The 27,327-nt window shown below is 47.8% G+C and overlaps 1 protein-coding gene and 1 non-coding gene across 2 annotated transcripts; one reads left to right on the top strand and one right to left on the bottom strand.

Moving 5' to 3' along the window:
- Positions 1-1,139: 1,139 nt before the first annotated feature.
- Positions 1,140-1,227, bottom strand: TRNAY-GUA. Its single transcript is given in 2 exon segments — positions 1,140-1,175; positions 1,191-1,227. It is a non-coding gene; the product is annotated as a tRNA-Tyr (tRNA).
- A 5,832-nt stretch (positions 1,228-7,059) lies between these two features.
- On the top strand, positions 7,060-24,565 carry RNF39 (ring finger protein 39). Its single transcript, XM_044451741.1, has 4 exons — positions 7,060-7,416; positions 20,500-20,525; positions 21,532-21,648; positions 22,519-24,565. The coding sequence occupies exons 1-3, from the start codon at positions 7,060-7,062 to the stop codon at positions 21,599-21,601; spliced, it is 453 nt and encodes a 150-aa protein (XP_044307676.1). The 3' UTR covers positions 21,602-21,648; positions 22,519-24,565.
- Positions 24,566-27,327: the final 2,762 nt, after the last annotated feature.

The following is a 27,327-nucleotide window of genomic DNA, read 5'->3' as shown; positions in this document are numbered from 1 at the left end:
GCAGAAAGCTTGCTGCTGCAACCAAGGAGCCAGCAGGCAAATGCCTTTCCCAGGCACCCCAAAATGCCAAAGCAGCACCTGGGGACATTTGGGAAAGGCTCCCCCACTTCTTTTCTCCAATCTCTTTGCTTCAAACTTTCCTTTCTTTATTTTTAAAGGGAAACCACCTTTTAACAACAGCAAAATTTAAGCATGCAAAAGATGATGTCTGTAATCAGCACAAATCGCTTGGTCCTTAGACTGCAAGCCTGTGTTATTTTCATTTTATATAAATCATCTAATCTTTGCACTAGAAATAATACAAACCATCATATAAATATACCTCCTAAACAACAGCCAGCCAACCAACCCCCCTGCCAAAAACGGTCTAATGAAGCTAGTGAGGAACTCAAGGAGGGTAATTATATGGATGCTCATCTCCACTTTGTCCCATCCTATTTATTGGCCAAGCCAACTGCAATAGGACAAAGAGAAGAGATGACTTGGCCAGAACAGTCTCATTGTTGCGGTGGGCGAGATTTCTGTGGAGGTGCTGTCTCTTTAAAGGGCACACAGTGTCCACACATGCATGTGTACTGTAACCCCATCTTAATCTGCAATTGCATGTGTATCCCACCTATTTGCCATTGTGAGCTCATGGTGCTTATGTCAGTCTCCAGGCCATCTCCCCTCCAAGCCTTGACCAGTTCCAGCCCCGCTTAGCTTCAGCAATGTGGCTGCTTCATGTGCCTTCAGAAGATACCCACACCCATCTTGGGTGCAAAGCAAACTACAATCAGGTCTTAATGGGAGATTCTCCAGCTCTCTCAGTAGCATCTTTTCTTCCCTCAAAGCAAGAATAATAAGCATCCAGCCTGAAGTAGAAACTAATATCCTACACTGTGAGCCTTGATTGCACCTATTAATAGCATTCTTTTACTGTCCTTGGAGATTTTCCAGGACATCCAGATTTGTTCCAGCTACAAGATTCTGCACTTCCATAACTGGCACAACTAAAATATATACCTCCCTGTTGGCAGTTTCTCTGCAGATGGCTCCTTGTGAGTCCTCTAGTACCAACCTTGCCTAACTCATATGCCACAAAGGTTGTATATGCCTGTACTATCATGCTGCATTTGTCCCAAGAAGGAAAATATTCTTCCTTCGAGCCGGAATCGAACCAGCGACCTAAGGATGACTCAGATAGCACTCTACAGTCCTCCGCTCTACCAGCTGAGCTATCGAAGGGCTGAGAGAACCTTCTGAGTCACACCTTTTCACTTGCAATCTGTGGTTTGCCTGGCACTGACAGCTCATGTGACTCCTTATTTTCCAAGTCTGGTTTTAACTCATTTCCTAACGAAATCAGTGTTATGCAGCAGGTTCCACCAGAAACAAGAGACACAACCAAGAACTGGAAACAATGTGCGTGGGACTTTATGCATTCCCAGAATTTATGGGAATAAATATGGTTACGTGTCAAAGGCCGCAGGAATCAGCAGAGTTTGTAGAAAGTAGGTTGGTGGTTTTCAAATGTGCTTCAAGAGGGCCCTCAGAAGTCTCAGCAAGGTCAGAAATTGTAATACATTATAATGATTTTATTGCAATTTTATAAAATTAATAACTGTGGAGCTGCTTGCATGAAAAGTAGCTGCCCAAGGCAATTGTTTTTCTTCTTCAGTGGATAATCTCAAAGTAAGTTCTTGGCTACCTTCTTGGTACATTTATTTATTTATTTAAAACATTTCTGTGCCACCCCCATCGCAACAAAGCCTTGGGGCGGCTCACAAAGGATACATAAATACATAAATAATAACAATACAACATTTAAAAAAATGTTTACATGCAGGGAAATGGTGAAGACCAACCAGAAGGCATCTCTTTTCTGGTGAACTGAGTATGTCCCTTTGGAATATCCACCAAAACTCTTTACCAGACTGTAAGATACAAGGTCTTCTTGGCAGAAAAGCTGGTATTTTTATGTTTCAGCATTTCAACATTAAACCATAATCTTCCTTCCTGTAATTTTAGCTTATCATTTATTGTCCGGTTCTCAAAGAAGAGTCCAGTTTTCATTCTCAAAATCAAGCCCTGCAAATATTTGGCACAGCTAAATCTACGTAAAGCATGTAACTCTTAAGTTGGGCTCATAGCCATATGTAAAGTGTGCCCAACATACGATCTGGAAAAAATGAGGTTAAAATCTCTTACCTTTCATCACATGCAAATTCAGAGTGATGACAGATAAACTGCACCTTTGGGATAGGGAGGCCCATACATAGCAATTAATGATGACAGTATGCACTCATTTTGAGCAAAGTGCTTAATTGTTGCTAATCCACTGGAATGGAAGATTTTCTAGACTCAATCATGGAGTTCAGTAATATGGGACTCTGCCCTTATGCCCTATCCTGCTTTGTTAGAAGGTCATGTGTAGCATTTCGCTTCCTCCCCAGTGTAGACAGCAGTTCCTGCTACATTTGGGGGGCCCTCCTGCTCACTCTGCTGCGTGGAGCCCCAGACTTCTGCCTCAAAGTCCTGCCCTGATAGCATCTCGACCTAAGATTGAATCAATTTGAAATGAAGTGTGGTTATGCTGAGAACAAGAAACATTTCTCTGTTGATTGTTTTATGAGCTCTTTGGGAACATAATGCCAATAACTCTGGGCAAAAAGCTTTCCAAACACTATCATCCTATCATGGTAATAACTGTCTGTCTGTCCTCTTTATATACCGAGTAAACTAGTATTCCACTTATGTGAACAGTCTCTCTGGTCTGTTGTATTACTGTTTTTCAGTGCAGACTTTGAGGCTGGCTCTGTTCACATAAACCTCAGAGCAGTTGCAGTGTAACTCGGCATTTTAATTTTTGCCCTGGCAGTAGCTTTACAAAAAGGGGATGGGGTAGGGGCGGTAGATATTTAGTCTTAATATCTCTATAATCTGCTTTGGGAAGGTCCTTAAACCAAAAAAGTGTGGTGTCGATGTTTGAAAAAGGAAGAGGTGCTACTAGTGCCCATGGGTGGGGAACAGTGAATTGCCCCTGCCTGGGACAATAACTGCATTAGTGCTTTGGTAGTAGGGGCAATATCCCCAGTTGTGGCTAGACTTAGAACAGACCCATGGAAATCAATAGATCTCACACGAGCCTTGACTAGCTTGATTCCTGTTGGTCTCAATGGGTCTACTCTGGCTGGGTCTGGCCCCACAACTCCAAAGAGCCCAGCTGTTGAGCACACCTTCTTCTCAAGACTTGCTGGCCACACCAGGGACTCCTGCAGTGGTGAGCCCTCAAGAACAGGTGGCCCTAAATTAGCACTTTTCTGAGCAAGCCTGAATTCTTCCATTGCACACGAAAGGTCTTGCGCCGGCACCTCGGACACGCATACTGATGCACCGTGGTCTGGAGGAAAGGGATGCCGCCTGCTGCTCTGGCTTATGCAGCAAACCACCTTGAGCTGGTCCTACGGCCTTCCAGCCAAGCAGTGGCAGCTTTGCCCCACAGAGCGGCATCTGCTTCCACGTTCTCTCTTCTGTAGCAACCTGCATTCTCTATGCCGTGTACTGCAAGCCATTCTCAAAGGCCTGGGAAATAAAGAGGTCTTCACCTGGCGGCAGAAGAGCATCACAAAGCACCAGGTGAGCCGTTCTCGGAAGGGCACTTCACAGGATGATGCCGCCACTGAAAAAGTTTTTCTGTACATAAGCTGAAAGATCGAAGGAGGATTCTTTCTAAGGCCTTTTCCAGAACAGAGTGCAATAGAAGAAGCTGCCTGAAACTGAATCAGACCCTTGGTACACGGGTGCTTGTTTGCTTTTGAGTGCTGCCCAGAGGGTTGCCCTCCACTTTGAAGACATCCTCTATTTGGAGGGCTGTCCAGATGAAGCCTGCATTACAGAACCTTAAAGAACGGTCAGAAAAAGAACAAAAAGGCTCCAAAAGTGTCCATTAATACTTGGCACCTAGGCAATGGGGAAATGTATTCCCCTTTAAAATATAATAGGTAAATCTTATGCAAACAGACATTCCCTTTTTTTTTTTTTTTTGGTGATGCATATCCTCTTTTTTCCCTTTGGCAGTTCACAAGTGGCCACCCTAGTCTAGGAGCATAGAAGTGAAAAAGAAAAAAAACCAGAAGTGAAACATAGGACTGAAACAACAGACCACAAACATGAGCCTTCTTGAAAGGTCAGCCATGTCCAAATTGCTACTTCCCTGACAGATTTGAAAGCAGAACTGAAATATCCTGCCATCCTGAGCAGAGAAATGAAAACTTGCTCTCCTAGTCCCGTATGATTCAAAATCCACACTTCTTCTTGCCTTTTATTTTTAAATGAAATACAAATGGAAATAATTAAGCCCAAGATTCCTAACAATATTCTATTGTTACTATTACTTGATCTTACTAGCAAATGGATCCAGCTATTCCAATCTGTGCAAAAAGAAAAAAAGATGATATGCATCACCAAAAAATATGTTTATTTGCATAAAATTTCAGATTCAGGGATAATTATCATATTTTAAGCAGGAATACATCTCACCATTGTGAGGAAAGTCTGTGGGTGTGAGCTGTCAGAGGTGGATGAATCATATGTGCCCTGTCGGAGCGAGGCCATGCCTGCTGGCACCCCCAGCCCCCCCCAGGAAGGGGGGGTCTACTACTGTCTACTCCCTTCCACCCCCTCCCCCAGGTAGGCTGCCTCACAGTTGGGAAGAGGAAGAAGCCTTAATCTCTCTCCCAGCCCCACTAGGCTCTCATGGCTTCTGACTGCAAGGACTGCAAAGCTGCGCTCTGAACAGGGTGGTCTGCTGTGAGTGTCTGAAGATATTACGGCGGGCTTCGACCACATGGAAATAATGTGCATGAAAATTAATGAGTTTAAAGCTAAAGTCATCCCATGGGGCCCACTCCTAGGGTCCCCTTAGTATGTTTACTGAATCTCAGATATCTAGATTTCACAGTCTTGGTACTATCGTGCATTCTACCATCATCATCATCAATAATTGATCATCATCATCATCAATAATTATCATCATAATTGATGATGATGATGATACAGGCCGATATCATATGCAAGGAGCTTTCAAGCTAAGGTTGACAGAGGAAGTGGAAGGGATGGAGAAGCAAGTGCAGGAACCATACAGATGGGGGAGGAAAGAGAAGTGCCCAGGATGTGGATGGGCCTCCACGGGGGGGCGGTTGAGGCCCCATCAGTGCGGGTGTTCAGGATAGGCTAGACATGCACATGATGGGCATGTCATGAACAGAGCCGGCTGGAGCCAGGGGTCAGACTAGACGGCCCAGGAGGTCCCTTCTGACTCGCTCTGTTTCTCTGTTTCTGTGTCTTACATAAAGTGCTTCAGTTAGTGGGGAAGTTAGATGAGCAGCTCAGCCAAAGGCGGCCAGGGGAAAGGTAGTTTGGGCGGCAAAGGATGCAGATGTGAGCATTGTATAGAGCGTGGTTTCAGGCACAGGGGGGAAAGAGTGATTGTTCGTTTGTTTAATTTATAGACTGTACCTATAGCCCTGTTAGGGTTCTCTGAGCAGTGTACATTTCATGGAATCAGATTCTGTCCAGCCGACATGTTTTATCCCCTGCAAGAAGGGCATCCAAGCCTGTAACAACTTTGCAAAGGCCAGACATTCAGCAGATTTAAAATGTATGCTGGGAAACACAAAACCTGCAACTTCCCTTCCCTGGTGCCCCGCAGGTGTGTTGCACTGCAGCTTCTGAAATTCCCAGCTAGCATGGCCATGTGGTCATGGGAAGAGGGAGATTTCGGGGGGTGGGAGAGCAGAAGGCTGGCAGATGTGCAGGAGCGAGTGTCGGTTGGGTGGGGTATATGTAGCAAAGCCGGACAGACAGGGTGGGCTCTTGTTTCCTGTAGAAAATGACATTCTGTTGAATTCAGAACATACCATTGGCAAAACAAACAGTACAGCGCCTGCCAAAAAGCTGGGAGAAATGCCAAGCCCTTGACAAGAGGCAGGTAACAAGGCGCACCTTGGGTGGGGTTTGTTTCTCTTATTCCCATCAAATATCTCTAAAGTGTTGTCGGGTCACGAGGAACCTCGCAGGTGGTGGCCTCAGCAGCCACTGCTTTCCTTTCCTGACTAGGCAGGTCAGTTTTGCCTTTGCTGCGCATTTGCAAGAGTTCTGCCCAGAGGTCTAGGACCACCTGCACAAGATGGCAGCTTTGAATTGTGGATCCACTAATCTGAAATAGCTGCTGCCCCGTTCTAATCTACATCACCGCCTCCACCAAATGAAAATGGAGATGTTCTTGCGACACCTTTATTTTCTCCTGCCAGTGATCAGTTTATGACCTTCAACTGCTGCATGTTGCACACTGCTGCAGCCATCCCCAACCTGACACCTTCCAGGTGGGTGATCCATCATCTCCAGCCACCCTCCTGGATTACTTTATTCTGCAATAGCCTCTGGATCACACCAGATCGACTGATTCTACAATAGTCCTTAGATTATAGTAGAGCAATCGATTCTGCAATGCAGGGCATTGATTGATTCTGCCATAGCTGCTGTCCTCTATAAAAAAACCTCAGAGTTTGGGGACAAAATTATCTACGGAAAATACAGTAACTCGAAGATAGCTGTAGAATATGTTACCAGCAGCTGCATTTTCTGGAAGGCAAGGGCGTGCTCTGCACGCCGCACATGCCTTTGTTTACCAGAGGTCCTTGGATCCACTTCCAGTTTGGGGCAGAGCTGCAAAGCCCAAGGAGGCAGGTGGAGATGGCAATCAGGATCCTGCCCTCGTGCTGCAGATTAAAACCTCCGCTGCAGCCTTGGCCCCATTCCTGCTCCCCTGTGGCGCTGACAGGTAGGAACGAAGAGAGCCCAACGTCTGCGCAAAACAAACGAGAAACCCGTCCTTTCTCCCGGAGGCTGTTCCTGCCGCATCCACACCGGCGCAGGAAGCCAAGCCGCAGAGTGGCGGGACGGGCCGCTTACGCAAGGCTTGTTTACCTGCCGCGGAGGCGCCGCTCCCCGGCCTGGGCCCCGCCCCCCCCATAAAGCGCGGCCCCGCGCGCCGGGGCGGCTTGTTCCGCGCGCGCCATGGAGGGCAAAGGGCTGGTGGCCGAGCTGCAGAGAGCGGCCATCTGCCCCGCCTGCAGGGGTCACTTCAAGGACCCGGTGATCCTGGACTGCGACCACAGCTACTGCCGGGCCTGCATCACCCGCCACTGGGAGGCGGCGGCGGCGGCGGCCGCGGGGAAGGGCCCCCAGGCGCTGTCCTGCCCCCAGTGCAAGGCGGTCTTTGAAAGGAAGAACCTCCGGACCAACGTCAAGCTGGCCGTGGAGGTCAAGATCACCCAGCACCTCAATGCCAAGACGGCCCAGGTGCCCCTTGTGCCCAAGTCCCGGAGGCGCCGCGGCGGGTGGAAGCCCGTGGTCAGCATCCAGGAGAAGAAGGTATGACCTGGCGGCCAGCGGAGTTGGGGAGGCTCAGTTGCCTTGGTCAAAGCCAGGGTTCAGTCCGGGAGCATGGCAAGCAATAGTAAAAGTTCTCTGAGCATGTGCAAAGTGGCAAGCCTCTAAGTAGCTGGGCTTTGTCATTGAGAGAAGGGCATTCAAGGCAGAAGGTGTGATTTCCAGTCAAGCATTTGCTCAGCACCTTTTCTTTTAGAAATGAAAGCACCAGGATATTTTGTTAAAGAAGTGACCTAAATTTGCCAGCATTCAAATGTGTGTGCATGTTGCTTTTGTTTGCTATGAAAGCCGCTTGGCGTGTCCCCATTTAATCTCTGCTTTAGTTCTTATCCTTTTTTAAATGTCAAAGCATAAAGAGCAGAAAACTCTGGAGAGAAAATTGGTGGGAAGGTTCCTAGCACTGCTGCCTTTCTTGTTCCTTTACTAGTTGTTGAACCAGCTGAAATTCAACAGGTGAAACTTTCCCCCAGCACCAGATATGGAGATGGGAGAAAAATGCCTCATGTTAAATTTCTGCCTGTTACCCCTACTCTTAAAAGCAAAGGATCTCTGTCAGAACGGGAAAATGACAATTGTAAAGGGACTATCATTATTTTATTTCTGCTGAAGCCTGTGTGTGGTCACCAGTTAAAATCAGAGACTTGTGGCGAACATCATTATGTTCACGTCCTACCTGTGGCCTTCCCAGAAACCACCTGGTTGGCCACTGTGTGAGCAGAAGGCTGGCTCAGCTGGACCGTGGGCCTGATCCTGCGGGGCTTCTCTTCTGTTCCCATGCATGGAAAGGCACTGATGGGGCCACCCAGCAGGGGCTGGACGGGGTGACCCCGAAGGTGCCTTCCCACTTAAGATTCTGCCATTCTGTGACAGGAGACCGGGTGTGCGAGGGGGGCTATTGGCTGCAGCTTCACTCCAAGACGGCTTGATGAGATGACAAGAATATGTGATTGGCTCCTGCTCAGTTTGGACAGATGGCAAGCCCATAGAGCCAGGAGCATGTAATCAGTGCCAGTGGAGGGAGGTAACCCTTTGGCCCTGTTTTTCGGGTGAAATCATCCCCAGGATGCCATTTGTGCCTGAGATTCCTCAAAGGAGGCCGATCTGTTTCTGCTGAGCGAGGGACGGGGCTGCTCCTCCTGCTCGGGGTGCTCGCTCCTCCTGCAAAAGGGCCCAGACAAAATGCCTGGGATCTCCTGCCTGAAATGCTGCTGCCTGTCAGCGTACAGCAGAGGTGGGCAGCCTTCCAGGCTGTTTGTCCTACAGCCCCCGTCATCCTTGCGCATGTGGGCAAGCTGCCTGGAACCGATGGGGAGTGTAGTTCAAAACTTTTGGTAAGCACCCGTTACCTACTGCTGGTACAAAGAATATGGAACCAGCTGTTTATTTATTTATTAGATTTATATGCCACTGTTCTCTTTTTGAAAGAACTCAAAGCGGCTGACACCATTCTCCTCCTTCAGTCTTATCCTCACAACAACAACCCTGCGAGGTGGGTTGAGTTGAGAGTCTGTGACTGGCCCAAAGTCATTCAGTGGGCTCCATGGCTGAGCAGGGACTAGAACTGGGTTGCTTAAGTCCCAATCCCGTGCGCCTAACCACTACACCACACAGCCTGACTCGGCAAAGAGCACTTCAAGGGCAAGCCAAGGTTGCCTCTGCCTGGTGCACTGAGGCAGCTTCTCCTGCCTGAGTTGCCCCCACAGGAGGGCCCCTCCCAGGATAGGCAGCCATAGCAAAAGGGGAGCAGTGGCATCCCAGTCATGTGGAAAACCTGGAATGCCCCAAACCGATAGACAAAGTGAGGACAGAGTGTCCAAGAAAAACTGCCACTACTTATATGGCAGCACGAGGGAGGCTGGGTCCACACGGTGACTGACGTGGAGGCATCAGAGGGGGGAGATCTCTGCAGAACTGGAAGAAACTTCCTGCCCCAGCCTCCCACAACCCTTCGCATTGCTTGGAATACAGCCCCATCATGTTGGCTCAGGGTGATGGGAACTGTAGGGGAGGTCAGAGAAATCTGCAATGTATTCACACAAGGTTGGATTCACTTGAATCTGACCTGTGGATTCTGCAGTGGACTGGCTCTTGTCAATTGCATAGACTCTCTGACCCATGTTTTGCTTTGTAGCTATGGTGTATTTGCGTTAATGCACTTCAGTGCAAGAGGAACACAATTCTTGAACATCCTTAAAAGAAAAAGAAAAAGAGGGAGGGAGGGAAAGAAAGCCAGCGAGAGCAGATTCTGTCAATGAGTGGTTGGCAGAATGAAAGTCATCCTACCGTGAGGAAACACCAATGGAATAGACTGAATGCAATCTGAGCTCACATATTCTGAGCTGTAGCCCAGCACATCTCAAGGGCTCCGACTTGCAACAAGTCAATCAAAGCAGGAGTTTAGAGCATCACTTAGATGCACCACCATCCTGTCTTTAGACAGCCCACCCCTGATGTCTACATGTAAAATGCACAATTACCCCAAATACTTTGGAATGCCCCATCCCCATTTGCCAAACCAAACCACAGTCACAGACCAGCATAAAGCAAAACTACTGGAGTCACTTCACAAACACCATAAACAATGTAGGATTTAAGTTTATTAAATACTATGGTCATTAACCCAACAATGACATGATGGTAAAGTTAGAGATAAAACCAAGACATAAAATGTCAATAGAGTAAAATCTCACATGTAAAATGCACAATTACCCCAATTACTCTGGAATGCCCCATTCCCATTTGCCTGAGACAGTAGCACGGAGAAAAGCAGAAACGTAAAGGGACCATAAACAATACAGTCTGGCTTAGTTGACTGGGAAAGACACCTTGTAAAAATAGCCAAATAATAGCCCCTGACCTTTGGCCAGTAGTTTTCCGTCAGCCTAACCTAGGGCTATTTTGAAGATAAAAGGGAGGGATGGACCATGGAATAGTAGAGCTGGAAGGGCCAGGAGCCATCATAAAAGAAGGGCAAGAAAACGATGAAATACAGATATTGGCCTGGTCTGCACTTAACACCCGAGAGTATGGGTTGCTATTATATGTGAACTCAGTGCAATAGTTTAACTATGAAGAGTTAACCACAAACAACCCAGGAAGAGAATCTATGGTTTGAACTCCGAGGTGTTAATGTTTAAGAACTCACAGTTAAGCTATGATGTAGTTAGTGTTCACGTGAAATGCCAGCACATTCTCAAGTGCTATTACATGTGAACCAGTCCCTGTTAAAGACATATGTGCAGGGCCAGAAAAGTGGGGGGAACGCCACACTGCACACGGGATTATCATGATACAGGTGCTCTAAAGACAATGGCCTTTGCTGAAGTGCTTTAATGAGAGTATTCCTCCTGGGGGCAGGCAACCTGGTACCTTCCCAATGGTTCTGACTACAACTCCCATCAGGCTCAGCTAGCACAGGCAATGGTAAGGGGTTATGGGATTTGAAGACAAAGCATCTGGAGGTCCCTAGTTACCTACCCATAACCAGTTTCTAGTGTTGCCTACTGTAATTCAGAAACACTTTCAGTAAATGTGCTGGATTTTTATCAGCTACAGGTGCATCCAACTTTGTAGGGTTACAAATGTAATCAAAGGACTTCAGCTCCAACTTAAGTGCGCTTTCTAGGGTAACCAGCCGTCCAGTATCCAGTCTGGTCCTGTTCTTTTCGTGAATGGAAACAAGCATAGTCCCCAGCCAGGCTGCTATAGGAGCAAGGTCAAGAACAACCAAGGGTGGAGAGGTGACTATGCAAGCCAGGTGCAAGAGAAATGGGTAGAATGGACATTTATGGAGCAGAGATCTCGACATTTGAAACAGGCTCTGTGTTCTTACTGGAGTTTGAACTGAATAAATCAGCGGGTGTTTTTTTTCAAGATGTGGAAATAAGCATTCTCACTGGCTCATGTCTGCAGATCAAGCTGCTGTATTAAAGGCACAGCTGCATGAGCTGGTAAAGAAGTTGGCAACCCTAACCAGAATCCTCAGGGTAGGAGACGGTTAGGGAGAAAACTTCCTACAGCACAAAAAACAGCGAAAAGTATGAAGAAAGATCAGAACAAAATGGCAACATCCAACAAAGCTGATATTTGCATATAATATCAATGTAGACATTAGTAGCTTTACTTCAAATTACCATTTCCCAGTGCCAACTCTATGGAATACTCTCTGCCTAGAAATAAAGCATGTGACGACTATATGGCCATTTAGGCACATGCTGGAAACATTTTTATTCACGTTGGCATGTACTGATTAATTGATCTTGTTTTAGCATTTAAAAATACAAAATAGCTTCTCCTCTTGCATGTGTACCTATGTGGATCCCAAGCAAGTTGTGTGTATACAAAGCTTGCTGTTATCAGGATTGGTTTCCCTGGTGCAAAGGACCTATTTGCACTGGAAGTGCACTTGATTCCATTGCCAGTTCAGATACAAGTTTCTATTTGCATTGGAAGTGCACTTGGTTCAATTGCCAGCTCAGATACAAGTTTCGATTTCCAGACTCCTCTTTTTTTACTTTGAATGGTTTATCTTCCCAGACGGGAAGCCTTGCCTGTCTCAATATACATATAACATTGCCCCAGGAGCGTGAGTGTGTGTGCGCGAGAGAGAGAAATGATCTGATAAAATACACCTTCCTCAGCTTGTGCCTACTAAAAGTAGAATACGATAAGAAAGAACGCTGCATCTAGGTTGCCCACCGCTGCATCTGGGTTGCCCACCGGCCATCCCATCCCCTGGAGTCTGAATGGGAGAATCTCAGGCTGTGGGAATTCAATTATCGGATCCACCGCCCTCAGATTGCACTAGCCATCATTTATCTGTTGCATCCACAAATACTTTCCCTTTGGTTGCTTCACCTTCTCCTACACAGTGAAAAAGAAGTGTTGCCTTGCAGTTCAAGACAGACAAGGTGTATAAAGCAACAGCTGTGCAGGGACTGCCAGGAACTGTGTGTGAGCTGTGGTGACCTGTCCCTGAAACTCAGACGCTTTGAGCCTTGTTGGTCCTGGGGCTGGAAAGGTCCTATTCGGCCTTGTTGATTAGCCGTGCTATTTGCAGGCTACCTTTGCTAGAAGCAGGGCTGGCTTCAGGTAGGCCCTGAACAGGATCTGATGGAGTAGGAGTGACCCCATTGCTTTCAATAGGAGTAAGCCCTGTCTGCAGACTTTGTAGCAGTTAGAGCTGAGATGGCGATCCTTCGGCCCATGGGCCAGTTACAGCCAGCCAGCATCTCTGCCTGGCCCACCACCTTTCTGCTGGGACTGTCCCCCTTGCTTCTCAGCTCAGGACATCTCCTATCAGAGGTTTTCCTTGCTTTCCCTGCTTCCTCAACTGCACTTAGCATTATAGCAGCACTGGTGGGGGTTTTGCATCTTTCCTTCCCCAGTGATGTGTCAAGAGGGGAAAAAAACACCCCAAGAGAGTCTGCTGGGGATGTACAATCAAAAGAACATATACAGTTTATTCAGGCATACAGGAAATACATGAGTGTGTAGGCAGTTCCCAAAGGGACTACAAAGGTTGAGTCTGTACAAGATGCTTTTATAACCCATCAATTGCATACACAGTTGGGAGGAGGGGTGGGGGATGTTTGCTAGAAGCACATGAGAATAAAACAAAAGGGATTGAATGGGACTGAGACAACACAATACAAAGAGAATCTTCAGGACAAACATTAGCATATCTAAGAGTGTACCTCCAAAAGCATTAGCATTTCTAAAGTGTACATGGGAAACAAGACTTTCAACATGGATTCCAGATCCTTAATATCCCTTAATAATAATAATAATCCTTAATATTGCAAAGACTGTTTGAGGCAGGACAAAATGAGCAAAAGTTTATATGACTGCTAAAATCCTGACAATGTTAGAACAACTTCAGATTTAAGATGAGATTCCTGGTCTGCATTCTGGGAGAGCATTGAGAACAGCTGCGTGGGGAGTGTGTCGGTCTGAGCATGTGGGCCAACCACAGCCCTGGCATCTGCCTGGCCCTCCCGGTCCCGGCGCTCCTCTCCCCCATTTTGCACCCCTTTTGCATTTTTAAGCATGTTGCACTCCGCTGTATGAAGGCTTTATCCCCTGAAAAGCAGGCCATAAATTGGTCAAATTAATAAATGGATGAAATAAAAGCTTCCAGTAGACAACATCACTCATGAAACCATGCTAGCCAGCAAAATCCAAGTAGCCCATCCCACCTGGCTCGTCCCCGTCCCCCAAACCTGGAAGGAAGAGCCATATTAGTGGAAGAGCAGCCGTGGGGTGCACAGCGCCTGCACTGCATACAGAAGGTCCCCAGTTCAGTCCCAGCATCTCCTGCCTGAAGCCCTGCAGAGCTGCTGCCTGCCAGAGCTGACAGTCCTGGGGTCAACGGCCAGCAGGTTTTGCTCTGTTTCAGGCTCCTGGGTTCCTAAGCAATGTCTGCTGAAAGCTTGCAGGGCCGTCGGACAAAGCAGCTTTGATGAAAGCTGCCATGGCCACTCACCCGCTTTCACTTGCCACCAGTGGCCAGCGGCATCTCCTGCTTCTCACTGCCTCCCTCGTCTGGGCTGGAGCGAGGCAGGTGAGCGAGCAGTGGTGTGGGGAGCAACTCCAGGGCGCTCATTTGCGGGGGAGGCTGCGAGGCCTTGGCGGGTGCCCAGTCACGCCGACCCTCAACCCCGGCTCTGTTCCTCAGGAAGAGGCAAAGGATGAGGAGAAGAGAAGCGGGGTGGGGATGCGCCTGAAATACAGGAAGTAGGTCAGCAGCAGAAGAGAACCCTTTAAGAAGGCCATGGCTGTGTTTTATGCCTCGTAACAACCGCAGCAGTATGATTATCTCCTCTCAGCCCAAGCCAGGTTGCTTATGCTTTGGCACCTGTGCCTGACCTAATGCCCACTGTCATTGCCAGTAATGAATAGCCACCCGGTCCCTAGAGCCTCAGAGGTGAACGTCCCTTCAGAGTGCTCAGGATCAGATACGGCCTGAAGCACAGGATGTGCGTGCCGCTCGCCCCGTCCCCCACCCACAGCTGCTTGCTCATGGCTTGGCCAGCCACCTACCTATCATCACGCTCAACAGCGTTGTGTTAATTGCCCACAGTTACATAGCTGAGAAGCAGCAGCTGCTAGCCACCCTGCTTGTGGGACCTCTGGGGCAATTACGGCCGGCACTGGTAGGACCTGCCATTATGGCTCCTATGAAAGGAGGGGTGTGTTATTATTCTACCCGCGTGCATGCTTTTTCGTTTTTTATGGCCCTGTTGTTGATCATTCACCCCAAGAACATAGGCACGCTTCTTCTTCAGACCCCTGCCTTCCTCCAAGAAACAGCTGTAATAGAAGCACTCTGCACATGAGCAGTTACATAGAAAGGGGAGTGCAGAGCTACATTGTCTATCTTGGCAAGGGACTATGCTGTTCCAGCTTTTCCACCATCCGTGTGAAGAATGTAGCTCCCCAGATGTTCTGGACTTCAACTCCCAGCATTCCTAGCCCTGAGTGACACTTTAAGAGTTTCTGGGAACTGAAGTCCAGCGATCTACTGTCTGCCCCCTCTATCTGCATGTTGTTTCACCTGATAATAGTGCAATCCGTGTCTAGTCAGAAGCAGGCTCTACAGATTTCATTACTTCCAGAGAATTGGGTTTAGGCTTGCAGCCTTCCTTATTTTTTTCCAAGGGATTTGGTTTGGTGCCTTGCAGAGTCCTCACCCCTGAGGACCAAGTCTGAAAGGTTAGAAGAATGCACACAAGAGAGGAGAGCAAAAGGGAAGAGGAGAGTCAGCTGATGGAAAATTTGTCTGGCAGAGTGGCAGATCAGTAGGAAGCTGTGATTAGGGGCCCTGTAATGAAGGCTTATGCCTTGATCTGGCTGAGCCTGCCCAGAGGTGTTCTGCAGATCTAATGATCACTGGTCCCTTGAGAACGGAAGCATTTTGAAAGCAATATCATCACCCGAGGACAGGTTGAACAGCCCTGGGCCCTTTTGTTGCAAAAGAGTCAGAATATATGAGCAGCGTCTTTAGTAAAATAATAAAGTGGTAGATGGAATCTAAGTTGTGGCAGATGGACTCACAGTTCTGCACCAACAGGGGATTGGGATTTCAATAATGAATGAGAACAGATGGCACACCCACTTTGAACTGGAGCACAAGGATCGCTGGCAAAATGGAATGGTGGAAAACTGTACCTTGGACACAGCACATTAAAAAAAAAAAGCTTCACAAAAGATGTGGAAATTGTCGTTTTAAGTTGCACTGGAGTGTCAGATTTCAACCGCTGCCACCTGCAATAGAGGGCGAACCACCATCCGTAGCAAGAAGCCCAGATGCTTGATTTGCAGCCAGTGGCGCTAGTGTCTCCCTTAGAGGAATCAACATGTGAAATGCAAACTGACCACCACCAAAACCTTTTAATGAATCTAAAATGAATCTCTACCCTCAAGCTGGGTTCTCCAGATGTGTTGGACTGCAAGTCCCAGAATCCCCCAGACAGAATTCCAGGAGCTGCAAGCACACATGGATGCAGGACTTGAGGCTGGGGGAGTCTACTCTAGCCCTCCAAATACCACATTGCTGGCATCTGTAGGGGCCCGACAGAAAGCTGGAAAGTATTCTTACTTCTGTTTATGAAAATGCCATCAGACCAGTTGACCAAGCACTATAAACTCTCCAAATGGTGTGAGGCAGAGCTGTCGAGCCCTCAACTTGCAACCCAAATCAACCCCATCTGGGGGCCCCCGACGACCACCCCCTTCCCCAACCACTGATCATTTGTGGTTTCCCAGTGTTTGCAATGTCCCCCCACCCCCTAAAAGGTTGAAATGCATTGTCCAAGTCTTGAGCTTTAAGCTAAATTAGGCAAGTAGTTTTGCTATCTGGGCCTTCTGTCCTGCCTGTGTCCCTGCCCATCACTGGAGTGCAGCCCTGGAGAGCTTCTCTGAAACTGAATTTGGCCCTCGGGCTGAGAGAGGTTCAGCAGTTCAGCAGTCCTGCTCTGACTGTGAGCAGCATAAGCTGCAGTCCTTGTTCTGCTAAACCGATGAGGCTGCCGAAACTGTTTTCTTCACCCTGCTTATCCTAGGCCAGGCTTCCGAATCCTCCCCAGTTCTGTCATCGGGCCCCTCCCTCACTTGCAGCTGTGGAGAAAGAGTTCAGGTGCGTTGCACAGCAAGGCAGTGGGTGGATGCCGGAACGGCTGCCCTCTCTCCCGCTGCGGGGGGGGGGGGGGCGGGGGCAGCTAAAGGCCCGTGTCCTGGGTCTAGGTCATCACGGGACACCTTGCCAGGGATCAACACCAGTAACTGGGGTGCTACCGGTAGGGGTATGACCTGAAGCCTCAAACTCAGGGTGGGCAAAAAGATCTCCAGAGGTTTGGGACTTCAGCTCTAGCATGGCAAGACATGTCTCCCAACCCTGAATTGTGCAGCCTCGTTCCTTCAAGATGCCTGCAGTCCAGCTGGGAGAACTGAGATCAGAAACTGGGACCCTGCGTGGCTCTGACATACGCAAGCGACCTAGCAGACCGGAGGCGTCTCGTGTTTCAAACATGCGGAAGTGCTAGAAAAAGACTTCTGCTAATTAGTCCCGTGTGACATCATTGCAAACAATCAGGACTGGCATCCGATATTCCTGGGGGAAAGTATACCTGGCATCCGCCCAGCAGTGACCTCATGGCACATGGAGTGCCCGCTTGCTGCTTGGAATCTGTCTTTAAATTTGGTGATCCAATGGCTCACAAAGTAGCCCAGCTTCACTTGCCTGTTCCAGGAATGGGTAACTAGTGGCCCTCCAGATGGTGTTAGACTACAAGTCCCACCATTCCTCCCTGCTGGCCATACTTGCAGGGAGGGATGGGAGCTGTAGTCCAACAGCATCTGGAGGGCCACCAGTCGCCCATCCCTGGTTTACATCAGTCTTCTGCAATGTGTTAGCTTCCAGATGTTTTGGGTTACAACCCCAGCCTGGGCCCAACCACCGTGGCTGATGGGAAGCTGTGTTAGGAGCTGTAGTCCAAAAAGAATCTGGGTGGCACCTTATTGGAGAAGGCTGCTTCAGAACTTCCCCAGCCTGTTTCACGATGCCCTGTGGGCCTGAGGCTGGCTGGGGAATGCGAGGGACATCAGTGATGGGAGCTGCTGGCCTTTTTCTCTCTCTAGACGTGGAAGGGGTTGGCGGGTGTGTCCTGGAATCTCTCACTGAAATGAAGAGCTCCTGCCCATTCCTTCTCCATTCCGGCATCACCACTACTCCAGTTATCCCACAGCATAGGCTGGATGACTGGCACCACAAGGCACATGGGCAGTACAGTCGCCAAATGACCAAAGCCAGCCTGGCCAGCTCTTGTGCCTTTATCAACAGCTGGATCTTCAGAACTAGCTGGCAAAAAGTTTCACTGCCTGGTCACAAATATTCATCATCACTGCTTGCGGCTTAAGGCACAGCCACGGGGACTAAAAGCTTACAAAACTGACAATCCTCTCTTACACCCTATAGAACGGAGGGTCTTTCTCTGGAATAGAATGACTGGAGTGTCAAGAGAGTAGTTCTTTATGCTATGCATACTTAAGCTGTGGAATTCACTTTTTAAAGAAGTAGACGTGGCCAGCATTTGGGGTATTTTAAATAGGTTAGCCAAATTCACGGAGGCTATCAAGCTCCACTAGGAAGTTCAACCCCCACTCAGCCAGAGAGTGGTTTTGGCCTAATTCTGTCTAACTGACCTTAGAGGGTTGACATGAGAATAAAAATCTCAGGACAGGGGAAGGGAAAGAACTGTGTGCATTGCTCCAAGAGTGGAGGACAGGTGGGGTATAAAATGGAAAGCTGTGGTAGAGTTTCTAGCAAGAGTCCTACTAGAGAAAAGTTGGCAGTCCTATGATTTGTTTATCCTTAATCCGAGTTAATTAATTTGAGTTAAAACTAGGTCTTTAAAATGTCAGAGGAGTCTAACAGATTTAGGGCACAGTCCTATGGTCACTAGACACTGTCTAGGCAGCCATGGGATAATCTGAGAAGTACTGCTAGGTTGGAGCTGGGCCTGAAGCTCTTGCACCTTTGGTTCTGGCTGCAGTTCCGAGGTTGCAAGTCCAACCGCGGAGCTGGCACTGAGCAGGAGGCATTCCAGCAGGTGGGGGGGAGGGGGGATGGGCAAGACATTGTCGCCCTGTGAGGGATCTTGGGAGTAGCCCTGGCTCCTCTCCTCATGAGCCAGTGTAAAACACTCGGATCGCCAAAATAGGCTGAGTGTTGTGAAGACGTCTTAGCTCCTATACTGCTCCCACACTCCACGGAAAGCATGCTTGCAACCCTCGGAATGCAGCGGGTGCCAAGCAACCCCGCTGGACGTCGCCCCGTCGTACCCTTTTCTTGCAAGGATTAGATGAATCCGATGAAGTGAACGCAGCTGCTGCGATGAAGCTGTGGCGATGCGAGGCTCCGTACCCCATCCGACAGCAACGTTCATTGTTTCTGCTGCAGCCGCCTCGTGTACGTCCCTGCACTGAAATTATTAAGAGGCCCGAGGCCCGGCCGCGGTGCAGGAGCAAAGCTCATGGCATGGCCAGCCACCTCTGCGCCATGCGACGTCATTAAAGCAGGCAGCTTGTAAATTCCTAGAGGTGGAGCTGGCTGCACTTCATGACCTCATGCGGCAGGGAATCCGGCCGCAGCTCGTCAGGCAGAGGAGGGTGATTGGGCGATCCCTGGCGTGGCACGTGGGGACGGGAAGGAAATCGGGGCGCCGCCCTCCCCGTGACTGATCACCGGCAGGCCAGCAATTAGGTAAGGTGGCCTGGGGCGGTGCGGGCTCACGTTGCCTTGGCCTGGACTGAAGCCAGCCCCTCCTGGTTCTCGGGAATAAACAGCACCCAGGATCCAGGTGAGCCAGTGGCAGGTGCAGCGACACGTGTCTGTGGACATGTACGTGGAAGGGCGCCACCTGCTTTTTACCTGATCCTCCACTCTGGGGAGATGTATTCAATTTCTATTTAAATTACAGGAGTTTTTTCTCGATATGCACATGTACCTATACATTAGTCAATCCAATTTTTACCTTGTTTCCTCCCCTTTTCTAGCAGCTCATGCCCTCCTTTTTCATTGTACTGCCTCCTTCCCCAACTTCTCTGCTCTTTCTGGGTTTAATTGCAATTGTTGCAGAGGCCCAGTTCCCATGTAATGGCAGCAAATTATTAACCCACAATTCGCTGTAGTGTGTGCCACCACCATTGTAAATATGCAGCCTCTGACCAGAGCTTACTCCATGATGAGTTAACCCAGCCACTATGAGATAATCATGGCTTAAACACCCCAAAATTAACCTATCAATGAGAGCTGAATTTGTGAGTTAATCCACAATTAACTCTGTCCAGGTTCACACCACACAGAGCAACTTCAATCGAGCCAATTGGAGGTGGCATAGTTAGAATGGTGCACTGCAATAACCCTGCAATTTGTGGATTAATTTACTCTTTGCTGTTGCTTATTGATTAGATTTATATCCCACTTTTTTCTTACAAAGAACTCAGAGTGACTTAGATAATTCTCCTCCTGCTGCTCTCAATCTTATCCCCACAACAACAACCCTGTGAGGTAGGTTGGGTTGAGAGTCAGTAACTGGCCCAAGGTCACTCAGCTGACTCCGTGGCTAAGCAGGGACTAGAACCCAGATTGCTCACGTCTCAGTCCCACACTCTTAGCCACTGCACCACAGTTGTTCCATGTGAGAGGTGCGTAATTGACCCATGATTTGCTGCCATTATGTGTGCGCTGTGTCTACAACTCAGGAGGGATAAGGAAAGGTTTTCCCGGGAATGATAGATTACTGCAAGCTATCCGTGGCAGAATGCAAAGCATTTTTGATATGACTGTGCTGAATGGACATTTGTGACCCATTAGTTTTATGGCAGACCTGCTTCTGTGGGTGTGAAAAGTACTGGACCTGGCAGCAACACACTGCCAGAACGTTTTGATTTTCCAGGCAGGTGTGGCTTTGGGGAATGCACTTCAGAATTCACCACCACAACACTGCAGACAAGATAACCCTTCTGACCTATCCGTCTCATGTCATCTTTTCTCTCTTTCTCTAGGAAAGCGTCAGAGAGGTCTGCAGATGGTGAGTACACGAAAGTTCTCTTTTTAGGATATTTTGCCCCTGAAGTGGCCTGGGAACTGGCCCGAGAGCTTCATGTGCACCAATCATGTACCTTACAAGGGATAAGACATGGGTGGACAACTGGGGTCCCTCCAGAGTTTGGACTGCAATTCCCAGCAGCCCAGGAAGCTGAGCTCTGCTTGGGCATCTCTGGATAGTAGGCTGGAGAGGTTTTAGATCAGCTTTCTCCACCCTGATGCTGTCCAGAGCTGTTGGGAGTACAATGCCCTTCATCCCCGATCATTAGCCATACTTGCTGGGTTTTAGGGAAGTTGAAGGCCAAAACATCCAGAGGATACATGATTAGAGAAGGCTGTTTTAGAATCTCCTTACCTGAAAACCCTTAAAACTGCCATCTTATTCCCCTTTACTTGGGAGTAAGCCCAGTGAACTTAGTGGGACTTATTTCTGAGCAGAAATAAATAGAATTGCACTGAAAATAGGTATACATCAGGGATAAATGGTTATCAGTTCTGGAAAGCTGAGTTCTGGCATATCATTGCAATAAAGCTATGATGTTTCTTCTAACATATGAACTTTAGAAGGAGCTCTTGCCTCGTTCAATTTGCTATCTGAATATACATCCTACACTGAATGTAAATCCTACCAGAAGTCTTCTTTCCCATTACAAATGCCCATCTTCCTCTTCTCCCCAAACAGTAATAACTTTAAATCTGCATTTCTCAAACATCTAATGGCTAGTTTACATTTAAAAAAAAAATGGAAACACTTTCTAGAAAAAGGACTACTTATTATATACAGTGGGAATGTAAGATCTGACCCCCCCCCCCTTGGTAGAGTCCACACCTGAGCTTTTGCAGGAGTTGCTGCTTTGGAGGTGCTTCCTGAAGGGAAGATGGCATACTCGATACAGTAACTCATGCAGAGATGCACTGGTCACCCTCTCCCAAGGGCAAGCAATTTTTGCTATCTCTGGAGTACTGACTGACTTCTGATATAATCACAGCTGCAGAGACACAACACAATCCCCCCTTCCCCTTGAGAATGATGACTGGAAAGAAGCAAGGCCAGAGTAAATGATCATACAGAGACAACAGGAACAGATGAGGCTACCCTACACCAGGTCGGGCTGTTTCTCCATCCTTCTGAGTGTTCTGTGCTCTCATTGGCAGAGGGTCTCAGGCTGAGAAGGCTCTTTCTCTTGCTAATTCCCCGTGGTCCTTCTAACATTTAAATTTAAGTTAGAAACTAACTGGAGATAGCAGGGATTGAGCTTGGGTCCTTCTGAAGGCAACGTAGATGCTCTGCCAGACTGAGCTATGGCCCCTTCATGATCGCTGAGTGATGCAGAAACACATGAGTGGGCTTCTCTGCAGGTACCATCCATCTAGAAGCACATCTTCACAGCTGTTAAAAGGGAGGCAGATGTTGGGTTTTCATTCAGTGTAACATGAGAAGCTGCCTTTGTCCAGGCCAGGTTGTATGCCCACCTAGCTTAGTCTCTCTTCGCCACAGGGGCCTTAATGTAATGATCTCCAGCCACCAGGTGGCATGGTCAGGGATGATGGGAATTGTTCAACAACCCATGGGGACCTGAGGCTGGGAAAGGGCACTGCCTGTTATGCTTGTCAGTGGCACTTCTGGGGGTTGGCATGAAGATAATGGCCTCGGACATTCTGCACATGCTCTGCTGATGAGATATCCACCCCCACCCGGCCTCCTCATCCTCACTGCATGGATGCATTGGTAAATGCAATGTATGTACCCCATCATACTACTCAGCTCCCATATTGGTGGCAACGCTGGCCTAGATAGACCCAGGGCCAGACTTCTTTCTTGAAAGAACATGCCACTGGCTCAAAGGCCATCTAGCAGGTGGGATACTTCCACTTGTCCCCCCAGGATTCTCTGTTGAGCAACTGGCACACAGAAATGCAGGCTTCCCCAGCAGCTGTGATCTTTATTATTTCCTTTTCCCCCTTTCTCTCCACAGCTAATGCAGTACAATCGTTCCCCAGCCACCCGTTTTCACCGAACATGCTGGAATTTCACCTGGCAGCCCCTCCAAGGGGCAATTCCAGCTTGGCCGCACCTGGGAAGCATCAGCCAAATGACTCCACCAAGGTTTCTCCTGCTCAAGTTGCAGCATGGAAGCAGCTGGATTTTGGGGAGAAGTGGAGTGGAGAAGTTTGAGGTTGTGGCCAGGCCTGAGGCTTTGGCTAGTGAGACCGACAACAGTGCAGAAGAATCCCATCCTGCAGAGTTTAACTAAAACTAAACCAGAAATCCATGCTATCATGTCTTGATTGGAAAGAGCATGTACACTGCTCTTGCTGAGCAGAACACTGACATTTCTTCATACCTTCTGCGAAAGAACCCTGACCTTGGAATTGGATGTCACTCGCCCCTGGTTCTGATTAAGCCCCACCCAGAGTGGAACAGACTGTAGTCAGATCAAATCAAGAAAAGACTGGTTTTGCTTCAGGCCACACCTTCAGATCCACTGCTTGGCATGCTGGAAAGATGTTACCTCAGCTGCTGGATCTGGAAGAGAAACGGCTGATTTTCTGTACCATCACATTATTGCATCCTGATTATAATGGATCTTTCATATGCTGGGTGTGTGGATGCAGTTTATCCAGTAGCATCATCTTCTGCTGGAAGTGCAATCCCATTGGTCCTGCTCAGGATCCAGGGAGGTGGCAATGGCCCCTGTGAGATGTGACTCTTGCCTGCTCATCCGTGTGATGATGCCTTTTATCCATCTCTGGGTTCTTCCCTCTGACACTTGGCCAGATGAAACTACACACCCTTTAAACCAGCACCATATCGCTTCTATGTTCTTTATAAGCAAGGGTGGAAAGACAGTGAGTGAGTTAGCATCTGCTGGTAGTTTGCAACTGATCTCCAAGAGGTTCTGATTTCCATTGGCTGAGCAACAGCAGCAACAAGTCTCTTAGAGAAACCAGAGATGTACCAGCAGAAGGATACATGGGCAAGCTTCAGCTCTGGTACTGAAAACTGATTCCTGGCCTGAGCTCGTGCTCAGAAGCACACCGAGTGCATTTTTCAGTGGTCGGGAGGCAGCAATTTAAATCAAATAAGGAACAGCGATGATCATGCTGCAATTCTTGAGTCACTGCATTGCATCTGGATCCAGCTGGTGGTTATAGGAAAAAGCAGCACCAGTCATACAAGCCTCAAGTCGTCGTCTGCTGCTGCTGTTGAATCGCAAAGTCACGCCCGACCCATTGCGACCCCACAGACAACATTCCCCCAGGCTCTCCTGCCCTCCATCCCGCAGCGTCCACCCAAGCCCACACCCACTGCCCCAGTGGCTCCATCCAGCCACCTCATCCTCTGCCACCCCCTTCTCCTTTTGCTGTCAATCCTTCCCAGCCTAAAGCCTACTCACTGTTATCTTACTGTATCTAATCTATTGCTGATGCTGTTTTAAATGTTAGATGGCAGCCGGAATAGCCCACTGTCTTAATGCTGGCTGTACAATACTGAAATGCACAGCATCACTACTTCTATAACAATTGGTAAGCTGTGCTATTTGATCCCTGATCTGGCTAATTTAGACTGTGGTCCTATGCAGTCTGGCAGAAAAAAAATCCTTTGCATGCCCTGAGCAGTATGGAACTGTACCTTTAGGAACTTTGGGTTAAGAAGGTGGCTAAGATCACAAAGAAATGGAGAACCAGAATCTACACCCGAGCCAGGTCTTGCTTTGAGGGTAGTGATAGAGCCAATGCAAAGTTACTGACTCTGGCTCTCCCATCTATGTAAACTTTAACCCTGGAAATAAATGGAACTTTTTTCCCCCTTTCTCAATGCCCCACTTCCCTTCCTACAATATAATGTACAGTTTGCTGGCATGCATGCAAAAGCAAGAAATGAAATCACAACCTAGTTAACACTGTTTTGTTTTTGTTATGTAATAATTTTAATTTGTGTGGGTGTAGATGTAAGTCCTTCAGTAGAATGAAGCTTTGATTGTAAACCATGGGTAAATAAACAGCATAACTATAAATGAAGGCAGATCTTTTTCTTTGAGGGAGAGTTGGCTTGCCAGTCAGAATAACAGAGAGATTTAGTGAGTGAGCCAATCTGCAAAGGAAGTATGACCAGAGGCAAATGCAAAATAGAGTGTTAATACTTTTAATAGTTGTGTAGAAGCTGCAGATGGTGCTTTTCTTAACCAACTACCAACCAACCTCCTGTCCCCACATTGCTGAATTTCAGGAGCCTAACTTAATTTACACACAGTATGCAGCAGTTAAAAGTCCATCGAAGCTAGTAGGAAAAATGTTGGCAAACCATACTAGTCACACTTTACAACAAGGGAGCAGAAAATGGTTGAAAAATATTCTTCTGGCATTATGTTTGGATGTGGGAAACCAAGTGAAATAATTCACCACATCTCCTAAACTATATTTTTCCCACTATCAAAGTATGAGGTTTCATGCAAAGACCCTTCAAGCCAGATCTTGCCAAGGTAATTAACAGCTTTCCCTTATAAGAACTGCTGAAAATCCAGCTTTAAATGCATCCCAGAGGCTGTTGTCTATTCAGAAACCCCACCTGGATTTTTTCTACATTAACACAGTCAACTCTGTCTCAGCATGTCTGCAGGGGAAAACGCATGTGCATTGAGTATTACTCAGTGGGTTTCCTGCAGATGTATGGGACTGCAACTCCCATCATGTTCCAGCCAGCAAAGGGCAGCTATGGATCCTCGTTTACACAGGACGCTTCCCTGTGGGAGGCACTGCCCTGACCAATTCTAGTTTTAAGATGAACAAGCATACGCATGGCTGTTCCTCAACAGCAGGCATTTAGACCACAGGCAGAAGAGGCAGGAACATGGGCGAGCTGGTCGCAACCTTCCACAACATGGCGAGATGTACACTATTTCAACTATCTCTGTGTGCATGCCATGCATGTGCACACATGCAATCTATATGCAAATCCTTTAAACTTTTTTTAGCAGTTCATGTAAGGCTACCTTAGATTCACCTTTGGGGCCTAGCAAGGACGCTCCTTTTGTCAGATATTTTCATGCAGGCTGCCAGAAGAATGTGTAAGAACCAGTTGTGCATATCAAGACAGGGCTGTCTTAAAAGGAAGGCTACCTCTTCTTCCTGCCAAGGCTGGCCAAGACATTTTGTTTCCTGCAGTGTGAAACAAGATGCCAAGAGCCAACTGGACTGACAGCTGATCTACCTTCAACAAGAGAAGAGCGTCCCCGCTGCGCCTTAAGAGCGAACTTGGAGGCGCTAGCCTGGCCGTGCTGCCACTTCTGGTGTCCCCAGCCCACCTGGTGCATGGAGGATGCTGCGAGCCCAACGCACCTGGCGGGCACCAGGTGAGGAAGGCTGGTATATTTATGTCCCGCCTTTTCATAGACCTGAGGACAGCAGGCACAAGTCTCCTATCCCAGTACCGACCAGACCTTCAGCAAGACTGTTATAGTACATGCCTCCAACCACAGCTCGGGACACATGCACAGCCATGCAGTTCTGAAGGTACAAGCAAGCTTACCTTTCTGGTTAAGCCCCACGCCAAAAGCATCAACAAACAATTGTGTTGTTCTCCCCCTCACACACATACATTTAGTGCACAGCAATATTGCACTATGAACTATGCTTGCAATACAGCTGTTCATACAGGCAGTCTCCGAATTACAAACGTCTGAGTTACGAAGAACTCCTACAAACACAAACTGCCATAAAGCCTTTCTGAAAATCACTGCAGAAAACAATAGTCACCATGGAAAAGCAGCAAAGGGGAGAGAGGGCGGGCCGCCAAAGCATCGCCACAGAGAGGAAGTGAAAGCGGGGAGAGGGCAGTCTCCAAAGCAGCCCTTCCTGCTCCCCTGCATCTGGAGTGCAAAATCTTTTTGCAGTTGCTTTGCTGCAAAACAGATGCACTGGCACGTTTGGGTGGCGATGGGGAGTGGGTGGGGTAGTGCTAGATATTCACAGGTTTTCCACTTTCACAGGGATCCTGCACCCCAACCCACTCAGAAGTGGAGAATTGACTATATTTATTTTTATTTTATTTTTCGATTTATATCCTGCCTTTTTCCTACAAAGGGCTCAAGGCAGCTTACATTATTCTCCTCCTCCATCTTATCCCCACAACAACAACCCTGTGGGGTAGGTTGGGCTGAGTGTCTGTGACTGGCCCTAAGTCAACCAGTTGGCTCCATGGCTGATCGACTTACATATAAACTTGACTTAAAGACAAACTTGTTTTCTCAGGAATGGAACTTGTTTGTAAACTAGAGACTGCCTGTATATTTGCCAGATGCAGAAGATCTAGCTCTGATTGTTTAAAAGCGTGTACTTAGGCCTCAAAGGTGCAAGGCTAAGATTTAAAAATTAGGCTGAAGCAGGAGCAGGTACAGATGGAATTACAAGTGACTCAATGGAAGGCCTTCCTTTATCCTGTCCCTTAAGTCCCACATGTTCTGTTATGGCTCTGCTGGGTAACCAGAGCATCACTCCCAGCATGATACCGGCAGCACCATCATGATTCATTCAGCTGCTAATCAGGGCTTGTGTTTAAACAAACCAAAATTTAATTGGTGTATCAAACAATCACAACACTTGCATAATGTAACAACATTTGGCATTTCAAGTTTCAGTACAGAGAATTTATATATATATGTGTGTGTGTGTGTGTGCATATATATATATGTGTGTGTGTGTGTCTGTGTGTGTGTGTGTATATATATATTGTAAGTTAAGCAAGGTTTAAGCTGCTGTAGAGACATCAGAAACTGAGACTTCTG

Source organism: Varanus komodoensis, unplaced genomic scaffold (assembly GCF_004798865.1).
Source record: "Varanus komodoensis strain SLA01 unplaced genomic scaffold, ASM479886v1 scaffold6_4, whole genome shotgun sequence".
NCBI lineage: Eukaryota > Metazoa > Chordata > Lepidosauria > Squamata > Varanidae > Varanus > Varanus komodoensis.
This window is presented reverse-complemented; position numbering and strand designations above follow the sequence as displayed.